General features: G+C 38.1%; 1 protein-coding gene across 1 annotated transcript in view; it reads right to left on the reverse strand.

Annotated features, from left to right (window-relative positions):
• LOC126260971 (U4/U6 small nuclear ribonucleoprotein Prp31) overlaps positions 1–14,085 on the reverse strand; it is a 94,073-nt gene that overhangs the window by 34,317 nt on the left and 45,671 nt on the right. Inside the window, exon 4 of the mRNA XM_049958499.1 lies at positions 2,256–2,460. Coding sequence (XP_049814456.1) covers positions 2,256–2,460 — 205 coding nt within the window. The remainder of the gene's footprint in view (positions 1–2,255; positions 2,461–14,085) is intronic.

Consider the following 14,085-nt stretch of genomic DNA (forward strand, 5'->3'; position numbering starts at 1 on the left):
TAACAGTTAAGACTAGGCATCCGTGTTCAAAAATAGTAATATTTCTCCTGAAACAAAGAACATCAAAAAACTGCAACCTCAAATGAAAGGACTGAGAACGTTCACATTATGGTGTCAGACACCTTGTGATTGAAGTTAAATGAAACTGCTGACACAAGAGGCACACTCAGAAGAAAGAGTATGGAATAGTTTTACTCAAGTAATTAACTATGAGAAAGCTTTGTGCAAGACAGGTGTCTCATTTGTTGAATGCTGACAAAAAGCAAATGTGAAAACAAATCTCTTACCAATGTTTAGATTTGTTAAATGGAATTCAACTGATTATGTGCATCAAATGGTTACTGTGGATGAGATGTGGGTAAACCGCTGTATGTTCAGGCAACTTCCCAAACTGTGTTCCACTGAACACTGACTTTCCACAGAAAGTGAATAAGTCTCTGTGAAAATCTATCAGCACGGCCATTTTTCCCTGACATTTTGACAATACTAATTGTTATATTTAGATTAAAGTTCAGTCTTGATCACTTTATGTCTGTTTTAATGAGTAACCGGTTTCGGTTTTTTCTATAAAACCATCTTCAGACCCATTGGCTCCTTTGGGCTGGTAGGTGGAGCTCCCCTTGCTGTTGTGCTGTCAACTGATCAGTTGACTGCACAACAGCAAGGGGAGCTCCACCTACCAGCCCAAAGGAGCCAATGGGTCTGAAGATGGTTTTATAGAAAAAACCGAAACTGGTTACTCATTAAAACAGACATAACGTGATCAAGACTGAACTTTAATCTAAATATAACAATTAATTGATCACTGTATTCCAGAAATGTTTACCAAAATTAATACTAATTGTTTTCTTAAATTTTATTACGATTTCTCTGTTAATGATTATGATTCAAAAATGAGGTGATCACTGAAGAACACAAGTTTTGCTATTTTTTTATTTATTATCCTGCCAAAGGTAAATAATAAATGGTGAGTACCAAACAAGTGTCAGGGCCAACTGGATGAAATGCAAGTAGAGGCTTGGACTGTAAAAACTAATAATTGGAATATTCAACTCATTCACCTGATTTGGTATCCTTTTCTCATTTATAAGGAAGTATGTAGCTGGAAAACTGTTGCACAATAATCCACTGGATGAACAGAAACTGGTTAGACATAGCATGAGGTAGTAATTCCCACAGAATGTCAAACATGGGAATTCCAAGAATGTGGCTACACTCTTGAACCATAAGAGGTATCTGAAGAATATCAGGGAGAGGTCATCTATGAACATGTCATAAACAACTATTATCTATTACTCACAAACCAGTTGAATAGGCAATTCAGTTGTCAAGAGCAAAGGGATATAAATGCTGACCATCTTCAGTTTTTATTATGAAAGTCTCCTCTTACACACAGGCTGGTGGTAGGTGCTGCATTAATAATGAAACACCAAGATAATGGATGGAGGAACATTTGAGCTGATCATAAGGTCTTGAGGAAAATCAATTTTAGAGCGGAGTGGTTGTATGATAGCTATTTGGTGTTCTGCAAAGGCATTTGATACCTTGTATTAAGAGCAGACACACAAAACATGTATGCTGAAAACCCATAGGTATAATGAGAATGTTGCACATTGCAGTGGCTTGTCTAGTGAAAAGCCACTCCAACCGTTTCTTTTTCTCTGGATTTTGTTGTACTTTCAATGCAGCCAGCATATGCAACCATCTTCCTAAGTATGCATTCTTACATTCCTAAATCTGAGGTCTGATCCAGCTGAAGATAGAAATCAGCTGAAAAGCTGCTTATGGCCATAAGTAAAGGTTTTTGCAAACATACCAGTGAATATGGTAGTAACTAATTCTTACTGCCTTAAACACAATCCCCTATTTTTTAATATTGTTTTTTTTTTTTTTCACTAGCTTGCTGTAATTTTTCATTAATAGTCTCACATGAACCTCCCGCCCCCCTTTTTTTAAAAATCTAGCTGGTTTTCTGGTAACCATAACTTCTGCTGTTTTCTTTGTTTATAAATTATGTTAGTAAATGTATAGCTGTGAGATTAGCAACATAAATAAATGAATAGATTTTTTTAAAAATACAAAGAGAACATAAAAAAAGCATTTATTGAGAAATCTCTGTATACCAAAATCAGTTATTAAAACTCAAATGAATTAATTATGGATACTATGTGTCAGAGTGCGGGTGCGACACACACACACACACACACACACACACACACACACACACACAAACACAACACAAGCTTTTATCTTACCCCTGAGTGGTTGATGCAGTAACTGATACGACCATTATAGTTGCCTGTGTCAGAATCTGTTGAAGAGCTTCATTATTCTTTGCTCTATCCAAGTCATTTCCTAGTTCTTTTACTGTCATACAGTATTCAAGAGGGCCAACAACAAGTGACTCCAATTCAGGAAATCTCTTTGAATATTTATCTCTAACAAAACGATGGATGATACCTGTAAAATTATAAATTTTTGTACCAAAGATTAAACATAAAAAAATTACACAATCACACATAGTATTTTGATTTGGGAGATACATGAGGAAATATTTTATCTTCTCTAACGTATCTCAACATGAAAAGAAGGATAGATTGCTGTTCATCAAACAGAGAAGGCATAAGTCGCAGACAATCACAATGAAAAGATTGCTAAACATTTAAGGTTTTGGCCAAAAGGACTTCTTCCGAAACAGAAGACACACACACACACACACACACACACACACACACACACACACACAGCCTACAGTTGCACAGTGATGTCACCCAGGGGGGTGGGAGTTTTACTTGTGTTAATGTGTTCAGTTCTATATTTTGGAAGAAGGCCTTTTGGCTGAAAGCTGAAATGTTTTGCAGTCTTTTCATTGTGCCTGTCCGTGACTCAACACCTCCCTTTACATGGCGAGTAGCGATCTATCCTTTTCAGAATATCATTGTCATTTCATCCTGGACTTTCCATTGTTCACCATAAATAAAGATGGATAAAACAATTATGAGGTTGTGTTTACAGCAACAACAGTGTATATAGCATAAATTTGGTGCTGAAATTACAATAATTACGAGACAAATTTATTGGCCAGTACTTACTTTTAGGTGAAATATTAGTACTAGAGTGGCCGGCACGAAAGTAGTGTCAAGGTCACGGCCGCTGCCTGCCGCCAGCAGGGGCTGCAGGCTGTGATTCGCCCGCCTCTCGGCTTTGTTGCCATGTAGGTACCGTTAGCGGCATGGTAGGTCAGAGCATGCTGAAAGCTCCGTGTTACCGTGCTATATCGAGTGTTCATGTCTGGTCTCAGTGTCTTACAGTCTTTAGAAAGGTGCTTTGACATGTGCTCGGTGGTGAACAACAATGCAGGAGCAACAGCCTACTTGTAGTAGTGCTCTGGTCTGTGTACATAAAGGGCGGAAAGACATTCGTAAATAATCGAAAACTATCATATCGAATGTACTCAAGTTTTTTACTGATCTAGCCGACAATGAAGAAGCGAGGAATAACTTAAATTTTGCACAAATTCATAAACTTACTGCTAAAGCGTGTGGTGTCTTCAAGTCAACTGTAGGCCGTATTAGCTAATCTGTGTCACTGGCAGAATCTCCACACATGAATGAGTATTTCGATTCTCCAAGAAAGGGATACGAATGTGAATGGAAATCAACTGACTTAATGATTTTAACAAGGAGCTCGTGCGTAGAACTGTACTTGGATACTACGACAGAGGAAAGTATCCAATGGCTAAAAAAATACAGGCTGACATCCGTGAAAAAATTAATTACCTGGGCTCAGAGACCTCCGTTCTTCGTCTTCTCCACTCCCTTGGTTTCTGATTCAAGAAGTGTAATGATGGATGGAAATTCTTAATGGAACATAGACACAGCAGCAGCAGCAAGGGCGAAGTTTTCACGTACAATGCACTTCTTGGGTGCTTAAGACACCAGGCCTGTAGTGTACTTGGATGAAACTTGTGTTTCACAGAACCACACCAACAAGTATGTATGGCACAACCCAAGGGAAATGGTGGTTTGAAAGTGTCTACTGGTAGAGATGGTCGATTAATCATTGCCCACGCTGGTTCATCAACCATAAGCCTCATACCAGAGGCCAAACTTGTTTTTCATGGTGGGAAAAATTCTTGCCAATCAGATTACCATTCAGAAATGAATGGAGAAGTTCTTAAGAATTTGTTTATTTGAGCGTTATCTGTGCTGGAAGAAGGGTCAATTATCGTGATGGATAATTCCAAGTCCATTCAGATAGAAAAGCTGCCACATTCAAATTGGCACAAGGCAGATATTATGGAGTGGCTAAAGAGAAAGAATGTTTCATTTTCAATCAATGAAATGAAGGCTGAACTCGTGTCTAAGGAAGAAATCGTAGGTGGCAAAAAGACTTACGAATTAGATCAACTGGCAAACGAAATGGGACACCAAGTGGTACATCTACCACCGTATGGCTGCAAGTATAACCCCACTTAATTGATATGGGCCCAAGTAAAGCGGAAAATGCGAAAAGAAATACTACTTCCAAACTAGCTGATGTCGAGAAGCTAACACAAAAAGCTCTTGACAATGTTACTCAGCAGGACTGGGAGAGGTGTGTAAAACACGCAGAAGCATTGCAAGAAACTGATTTCTTGAACCAGGGTTTAAGAGACACCATAGTGGAATCTGTGATGATTCACCTGCCTGAAACAAGCGACAGTGAATCTGAAGACACGGAGCCGAAGAACCTTCAGTTTAGGTAAGTGCCATCTATGTAAAAAGCTGACTTGTTTTAAATGTTTGTCAATTCGTTTCAGTTATAGAGGACATACTGCGAATGTTTTTCCCTTACAGTAGACATCTGATAAGTTTATCACACGTGGTGGTGATTAGTTTACTCGACAGTAACTATCAATTAAAATAAGATTGTCAATTCTGCATTAAATAACAACAGTTTTTCCTAAAAACCTGTATCGAATGTCTTTACATTCGGATATAATCTTACTACATTCGGTTTACTTGTACATTCGAAATTTAACTCATTTTTTTCAAAGGAGGATTGACTGGCTATTGCGCAGTAAGGGTAATGCAGATCGTAAAATGACAAAACGCTGTGGTGCTTCTGTATCAACTGTATGTATAAATAGTGCAGTAACATCAGAACAGTCCCAGCACCTATTCTGATTCTACAAGAAGAGCATAGAAATCCATGATATTTGATGATTTTTACAAAAAGCTAGAATGTAGAATTGTATTACTTTAGTATGACAGAGGATAGTATCCAATGGCTAGAGAAATACAAGGTAATGTCCATGATAAAATTGATTATTCTCGCCAGTCACTTCAATGCACTGTCTTCTCCGCCCACTTGGTCTTTAATTCAGAATCTGTAATGGACGAAATTTGTAACACAAGACAGGGTCATTGCAGCAGTAAGAACAAGGTTTTTGTGTACCAAACACGTATTGCGTGCTGAGAATAATAGGCTTACAGCAAATTTAGAAAAAACTTGGATTTCACAAACCTTTCGAACAAATTTTGCTCAACTTCAGTGAAAATATTGGCTTCAAAATAAATATATTTGCTTTTGCACAGGGTGTATTGGCATTTTGAGTGATGGATGCAATGACAAAGGATATGTATTAGCAGCCAGTAAAATATTTTCGGGAAGTAGGGAATATCCTAGGTCATATTAGAGTCAGCCGTCCGAACAAAACTCTTGGTCATGGCGTACGACGACTTGTGCACTGCTGCGCATGGGATATCGCGGAGTAACTTGCTTCTGTACGAGATACGATACAATAATGATGTCTGAAATGTTACCAAAAATAATTTTGTAGTTTTCTTAACAACATTCTCGTGGGAAGTTTCTTCGCAGTCCTACAGAACGACAATTCACCAGCGACTATAATTTTTGCTACGCAGTCAGCACAGTTTCACATCTCTTATAATGTTTTATTTTTTATCTCAGAATACTTTTATGTTTCCGAAATAAAAGACTCAGCATATGCATCTGTAAACTTTGAGGATTTTCATATATTTTTTTCAGTCCAATTACGTTGGTGATTCTATTACTACCACAGGTTGAAGTAAAAAATTATTTTCCTCCAAAATTTCTTGTAATGTTAGTTTTAATTCCCCCCCCCCCCCCTCCCCCAAGCAGCTAGTGAGAATTTTCTTTTGGAAAGTACTCCATCATATCCTAGACTAAAAATAGTTACCCAATTTTTTTATAATTTTTATGAACATTTGAAATTATCACAATAAAAAAATAATGGCAGTGCTGTAAGATGGCGAGATGGCCTTGAAGCCCTATTTTGATGCCGGCCACTATAGCAAATGGGCATGTATAAAAATATATGATACTATATTAGCTTTCTGAACCATCAGTTGCTTCCTCAGTGAGGAAAGAGAGATTAGTTAATGGGAAGGTTAAAACGAAGGGACAGGTCACTTAGACCTCATGGTGAAAGGAACCCCATCTGTTGCGATGACAGGAAAGGGAGGGGGGGGGGGAGGAGGAGGCAAAAATGTACCTTTATGTCCTCAAATCATCACAACAATTGGGTCCCCTCTCATTTTGGACTCTCACTGATCTGCCCTTCCTTTTTAACCTTCCCCAAATTATCCCTTCTCCTTGAGGAAGAAACTAATAACTTTCAAAGCTAGGATAGTGTCATGTATTTTTATATTTGCCTACTGGCAGCACCGTATTTAATCTCCAGAAAGGAAATACTGGTCAGTACTTCTGCCGCACAATTCTATAGTTTTCATGAGAGAATTTAGAGTAACAAAGGCAATACACTCTTCAATGTAATACAGTCCCAAACTGTTTCCCAAATCAATAGTAGCAGGCGTATCAAGCTGCTAACATTGTTTATATTTATGGTAGCGATGGTTTGTGCTATGACTTATTTCAAAGCGGTTACATGAAAGCCTGATGCTTCAAACAGATCCTTTCATCTGTGCAAAGAGGCCAAATTTACATGGGCTCTTAATTTATTGGTATGTGGAATGTTCCAAGACCTCAACACCACCAAGGAAGTAATATGAGTCACTGACAAGCACTGTGACATGCCCCCCCCCCCCCCCCCCCCCCCCCATCATACAAAGTGATCAAGAGGAAGTTCTGATATAATGTAAATAATTTAGGAGTGATGAACCCCACTGATTGAATAGAAAGCAGGAAGTACTCAGGATAGTTAGGCATCATAAAAAAATGAGTTGTCAGATGGTAGTGATGCCCAATTTCATACAGTCACATGGGAGTGATTCTGTGCCATAAAATACCTACAAGTGAAACTGTCAACATACATGGCACTAACTGTGACTGGCTGCATATAGCAAATGTGTACACTTCCTGAAAAAATGAATCACCAATCACTTCGCAAACAGGACGAACATAAGTGTGGGAGCATACACACACTATAGCCCAGCAGAGAATTTATTCTGAAAGTTAGCAAGTTTTCTCTCTCTTCCGTGTGTGCCTGTTGAAAACTCAATGCTTCAGCTATTTGGTGATTATTTATAAACTTGACAGTTTCACCTGTACATGTTTTATGGCAGAGAATCATTATCATGTGACTGTGTGAAAATACGAGCATCACTACCATCTGACTACTCATATTTTGTTTTATTACGCCTTTACTTACAACTGCTGTAAAGTATGAAGTACTGTTTTAATAATCAATGGGGAGGCGGACAAAAATACTAAGCCTGAAGAGTTTAAAAGATTCTAGTATGTCAATGATGAGTAATGTGTATTAAAATAGAATGTAGTATTTATAAAAAATGTTAATTATGTGGGAAGGTTGTAAATACAGAGAACCATAGAGAGCTTGGAGATCTGAAGGTACTCCCAATGCAAAAAGTTGAATATCAATTTGAATTCAGTCTCCTGTCAGCAGTAGCACATTTCATCCAAAAAGAAACTACTCCCATTAGTCATCATGCAAGGCAGGACTGGGAGGGGGGCAGGTGAGGGGGTGGTGTAGAGGGCAGCATGAATTACGCACAAGATTTTTCCATGTTTGTGTATGTTAGATCCGGAAACCAATGTATTAAAAGGTTGAGAGCGCTTAAATAGTTATTTATGATTCTATAGGTATAATTCATGGAAGAATGAAGGATAAAGGTTATGGATGCTAGTTAGGACTTACGAAGAGTTAACTTATAGTGTGCTTCTTTATTATTCTCATACAAATAGTCACTTTGCAAGACACAACCAATGGATCTTATTATTATTGACAATACAGGGTGTATACGCAGGCAAGGAAAAACAATTCCTGGATTTTTCCCGGATTTCACAGTTAAAAACATTCTTTTTCCATGTTAAGTGACAGTATATTTTCCCTCATCAAACCTTTGAATGGATATGGTTTTATACACGGGCATAGAATTTCCCGGCACTTTAGAAAACTAAACTCAGGGAAAAAGACACGTTTTGGAAATATCTTTGATGTGCAGCAACATGTACGCTGCATATTTTTGTATTACGAAAGTATACATTGGAATTCCACCAAACACCGCATGTTACTTTCCGAATCATTGAAATCGAGATTGCGACGCGCTTTTGTAAGCCAGTCATAGCTCATGTCCCGTGATCCCGCCAGCTGATGACAGTGGATATTCAGAGCATAGGACACGTGATGTAGTCAGGCAACAGCAACATCACTGTTAAGTAGCATGAACACACAAACAGGGAAAGTTAATAGTTTAAATTAATATACATAGTGTTGCTACAAGAAAAGTAAAGCTCTCTAAGGTTAATAAGCTCCAAGAGAAGTTAAGATTTCGCATATAATGTTGATCTTTTTTGTGCGTGTTACACTTCAAGATATATCACACAAATGTGCCAGGAAAATTTTTAATAATGACATAAAGGTCTGATCTTCAGGGTCCGAAATTCTTCTAAATGGTTCATCATCAAAGATTGATTTTTAATTGAGAGTCAAATGCTCTGCAATTTAAGAAATTCATGGTACATTCTTGCACATAGTTCAACTTGAGTAAAAGGATATTTACTTTGAAAGTAACACTTTTCAAACCACCATTCACAATATTTTCCCGTCACCTGTCAGAAATTGGTTCGTTTCAGCAGTTGCCAGAGAGCGCAGATAACAGGCGATGCCACACTTGAGCAGCTACCATGCCCGTATTTACGTACGTGTAAAACATTGAAAGATCATACATTATGTCATAAAAGAAACAAGACACCAAAGGATACTCCAAGAGCATTGGAATTTCGTGAACCATACTAAAATGTGCACATTTCAAGTGCATACTTAAAGTGCACATTCGTATGTCCACATTCCCAATGAAGTAGACCTCGGCTTGATATTAAGCTTTTCAGTGTGGTTTTCGGGATGTTAATTTTCTTGGAGCACCAGTACTGTATTATATCATGTTTGGTTCTTTATTATGGCATAATGCCATACGTGTTAGAAGATGCACTTGAAATGCAGCAAAGAGTTGAAACTAGCCAGTACTGTGGAATTAAACATTTAGTTTCAAATACATTGACTGCCTCTGCGGAAAATGTTAAAGAGTCATATTTCTTTAGCAAAAAGACAAAAATAACGTCATTGTTCTGCAAGGCGATTAATGCTTGACTGTCAGGAAGGTGGAAATAAAATCAAATCTGAAACTAATGACATATTTTAGCCTTCCCTAACTATGTGAATGTATTTTAATTCACTTGACAGCTCCCGGCCACAGATATCCATTTTGTTTTCATTTGACATGAGAGTAAACGAAGTGTAAACAGCAAAATCACTTAATGTAAACATGGGTCACATGGAGACTACCCATTATAACTCAGACTGCTCTGCACATCGGCCCCAGATCTACGATATTTGCGAACCGGGTCAATAATAAAAAAACGAATTTTCAAAAATATGTTCATTTTGTAGTGCACATCTTTCTAAAAATTGTCTGAAACATAAAACATGTGTGTTTGAGGAAATGTAAGACATGTTATTTGGTCTTACGTGTGCCAAAGTGCAGTGCCTCGCCTCTTCATAAAGCATTCTTCTATCGCACGTCACTGTATTTCACTCTGTGGAATTGGCATGGGTATATTTTGTAATGGATGCCATCAAACTATACTCAGGACAGTGGAAATTGAAATGTTCTGTGGTGCCTCTCCTGCTCCCAATTGGCCGGTTTGGCAGCCTGACCCTCTTAAAAAAAATTTCGCAATTAATAGCAGATGGGATTATTTGTAATCGGGAGATCAATAACTCTTCAGAAAATTTGCACTCTTTATTGCCTATTAGCTAATAACTTGCTGTTTTGTGTGACTTAAAATTAAATATAGGATACATAAAACCAATAAAGGCAAGAGACAAGCAAGAAAGTACACATTTCTTCAATACTTAGCTCCTAGCATTTTTTTCTCTCTAATCTTGCTACAGCTTTACATGGCGTGCTTTCCTTTCTGCGAAAGAATCTATTACCTCATCAAAGTTCGTCAAACAGTTTGCTACATGCAAATTCGAAATGTCGTTATCTAATACTGAAAAAGCTGTTAACAAAAATAATACCCAAGACTGGTGTGGTTTCTCAATCTGATTAAGTCTATTTAGTCACTGTCTGTTAGATAAAACAAAATAGGTCTTTCTAATATTGCAGCAATTTTGTAACACACACCAAATAAACAAGACTGTTTTGGCTCAAATGGCCATTTTTAGAACATGACAGAATATAATTCACAAAGTACCAATATCAAATGCCTATTAGGCCTACTACAAGCAAGAAGCTTAATGTTAGGAAATAGTTTCACATTTCATTCATACGCATCAGTTTCTCAAGCATGAGACTGAAAAGTAGTATTACAAAATTTTTATATAAATTTGGAATCGTCGTATTCTTCCATAATTTGTGTGATGTCCCCGTTTTTTCTCCTTCCTCGTTCTAACAAACAATCCTGTCATCACTAATTCCGTAGCTATTCCTGCCATTGTCAAAATTGAAATGATAATCAAATCAAGACCGTAAGCTGCCAACAGGTGTTGATATACAACAATGGGGACAGTTGAAAATGTGTGCCCCGACCAGGACATGTCCAAAAGAACCGCTACCATCTTCATATAGTTCAGGCTAACCAGCCATTGACCTCCTCATGTGCGAATGCACACGCATTGCCCAAACTCTTATGGGACTCGGTAAGATTGTCTGCTGCGAGTCAAGAGTGTAATGGGCAGGGGCACTGCGAATGTGGTGTGTGGACATTAAGTTGGGAATGTGGGCCTCATGGGGAGTGTGGAAGGGATAAATCCCAGCAGTCTCACTATCCTCTGTGCCCTCAGTGGCTCAGATAGATAGTGTGTCTGCCGTGTAAGCAGGAGATCCCAGGTTCGAGTCCCGGTCGGGGAACACATTTTCAACTATCCCCCGTCGGCAGCTTAGGGTCTTGTTTTAGTTATCATTTCATTCTAGAGAGCTGCACAGTCACCAATGGTATCTGTTCCTTAGGACCTGTCTGAAAGAACATATACCATCTTCATATATTGTAAAAATTTGTTCGCCGATTAACTTCACTAACTGTGCCAGAATCACAGGTTTAGTTATCCCGTCATTATTTTCCGGTTAGGCTTTATTACGTGTTCATACAACACGTTTTCCGCGTTACTTCCAGAATAGATCTTTAGCGGCTGCTAGCCAGGGACTGTACAATTGGTCCTTACTAGTGTAGCAATCTGGCCAAAAATTTTCTGTCAAAATTTCATTTTCTTGGATACACTGAGAAGGTAATACATAATCTTTCTCACCTGTTATTCCTGTCATTCGTTTATTTCCATTCTGATAGTCTGAATCTGCGGATTTTGCTAGTAATTATAACAACGCTGTTAATTCGCAAACCCAATCAACCACATAATCAGACAGCAACTGGCATTCATCCGTTCGGCTTAACTCTGCTCAGCTAGTATAGCCTCGTCTCCTTTTGTCTGCGGAAAGTTTATTTCTAGTTGCGACGAAGATTCTCCTGACACAGACATCACGTACACTATGCACAAATTCCAAAATCAATGTATGATACATTCAACTTAAAATGTGTTCAAAAATGTTCAAAAACCAACAGGGAAGTGTTTCAAAATCATATGAATAAACGGTAGACAAACGTGCCCAGGATGCTAGGCGCTATGTGAAACAAGTTTTTTTTTTTTTTTTTTTTCCTCAGCATGGTGCTCCCTTTCCCAGTAGCATCAAGCTGCATAGCCAACAGCCACATTCCTGTAGCCATAAGGGGAAGAATCTACTACTCAAACGCGACTGAACTGTGCATGCGCACGAGCCCGCTTGTAACTGCTAAAACGAGTCTAAGGTAAACAGTTGTGACTTCACGCTCGCCGGACGCAATTTGTTGTTATGAAGCATTGCATAGTCTTCCTAAAACCTTTGACACATTTTGTTGTTGGCAGACGCTTGCACGAGCACTTTGTGTCATTGTATATGGCACATTTCCTTTGCAATTTAAGTTATTTTCATTTTTTCTCTCATTTATGTTTTATTGTTGAAATATTATTCTGCAGAAGCGGGATACAGTAATATCTTGTTAGAGTATCGGTTCTTAGCAGTCAAAATTACAGGAATTGAAATGAAAATCAAAACAATGAAAAATTCCCGGAATTCTAAAAAATTCCCAGGTTTTTCCCGGTTTTCTCTTGGATGAAAAAATTCTCAGGTTTTTCCCGGATCTCCCAGTTGTCCTGGGTTATATACACCCTGTAATACTAACGGAAGCACAAAACTCGCTTTGCCACACAAGACGTACCCATTACATGCACAAGCACATAAAAATGCTTCGAGACAGCCACACCTTTTTAGTTGGCAAACAATCGGGATGGCAGTACAACTCATCATAGCATTTAATATGTATCCTTAATTTAAAAACAATTAACAGTTACAGAAATCTGTAGTACCATTACGAAACTGTCACAAATGAGTCAGATTTAATCCACACTTCAATTAGAACATTTACACGAAATAAATGGCCTGAGCAATGAAACGTTGCTGTGTGTTGAAAAGCACATTCACAAGGTCAACACAACGTAATACGAGCCTCTAAACAAATAGGCTTTGAATATTCCCCAAGGAATACCATTCCAAATAGCTTCTGTTAGTCAAAGTTCTAATCACCATATAGCAGAGATGCTGAGTCGCAGATAGGCACAACAAAAAGACTCACAGTTATAGCTTTCAGCCATTAAGGCCTTTGTCAACAATACACACACATATGCATACGCGCACACACCCACGCAAACGCAAATCACATGACTACACTCTCAGGCAACTGAAACCACATTTCACCCTGGATTTCCCATTGTTTGACAGTCAAAGTACTGTTGCATGGTGATGTGTGGTACAGCATGAAAGGGGAAAGTTGTAAAGATGTGTAGCAGTAACCGATATTTAGTAATCATGAAGCGGTACAATGTCACTGTTGTCAACCATATATTTCAGACCACATCTACAGTTTCATTTCTTTATTACATGAAACAAAGATGTATGTATGCAATCTTGAAGGGACTTTTTCAATTTTGAGAAAATATTTAACAAAGATGTGCAGTTAGCACTCATCCCGTAAACACTGGTGTCCTCTGAGCTGCAATCTTAAGGAGTCATTTTTCAGCATAAAAAATTGTCTTCTCAATGCAGCTTGGATGCTTGAGAGCGCGAAGAATACTGCAACTTCAGTTTCATCTGTACAAACTTCAGACTGTGCAATAACTGAATTCTAATGATCTTGAACTGAATGCAAATTAGTGAAAATGTTTTGCTGAAGTCAGAGAGGAAGCAAACTTAATTCAAAATTTGCAGATGTTTAAAAAGCCAATTTTCAATTAAGTGTTACGTGTATCACCAAGCAGTGAAACAGTGGAGGTAACAGAAAATCAAACAAGCAAAAAGACAAGGCTTAGCAGAAATCCTCAGATAATACACAAGATACAGAATTTTATTGACTAATGGAAACTAAAAAATGAAACAAATGAAGCAGGAAAAAGGGAGCAAAGATGTCTAAAAAATGAGATTGGCAGAAAGTGCAAAATGGCTATGCAGGTATTGCTATAGGACAAAGACAAGGCAGTAGAAGCAAGCA

This window comes from Schistocerca nitens, chromosome 1 (assembly GCF_023898315.1).
Source record: "Schistocerca nitens isolate TAMUIC-IGC-003100 chromosome 1, iqSchNite1.1, whole genome shotgun sequence".
Lineage (NCBI taxonomy): Eukaryota > Metazoa > Arthropoda > Insecta > Orthoptera > Acrididae > Schistocerca > Schistocerca nitens.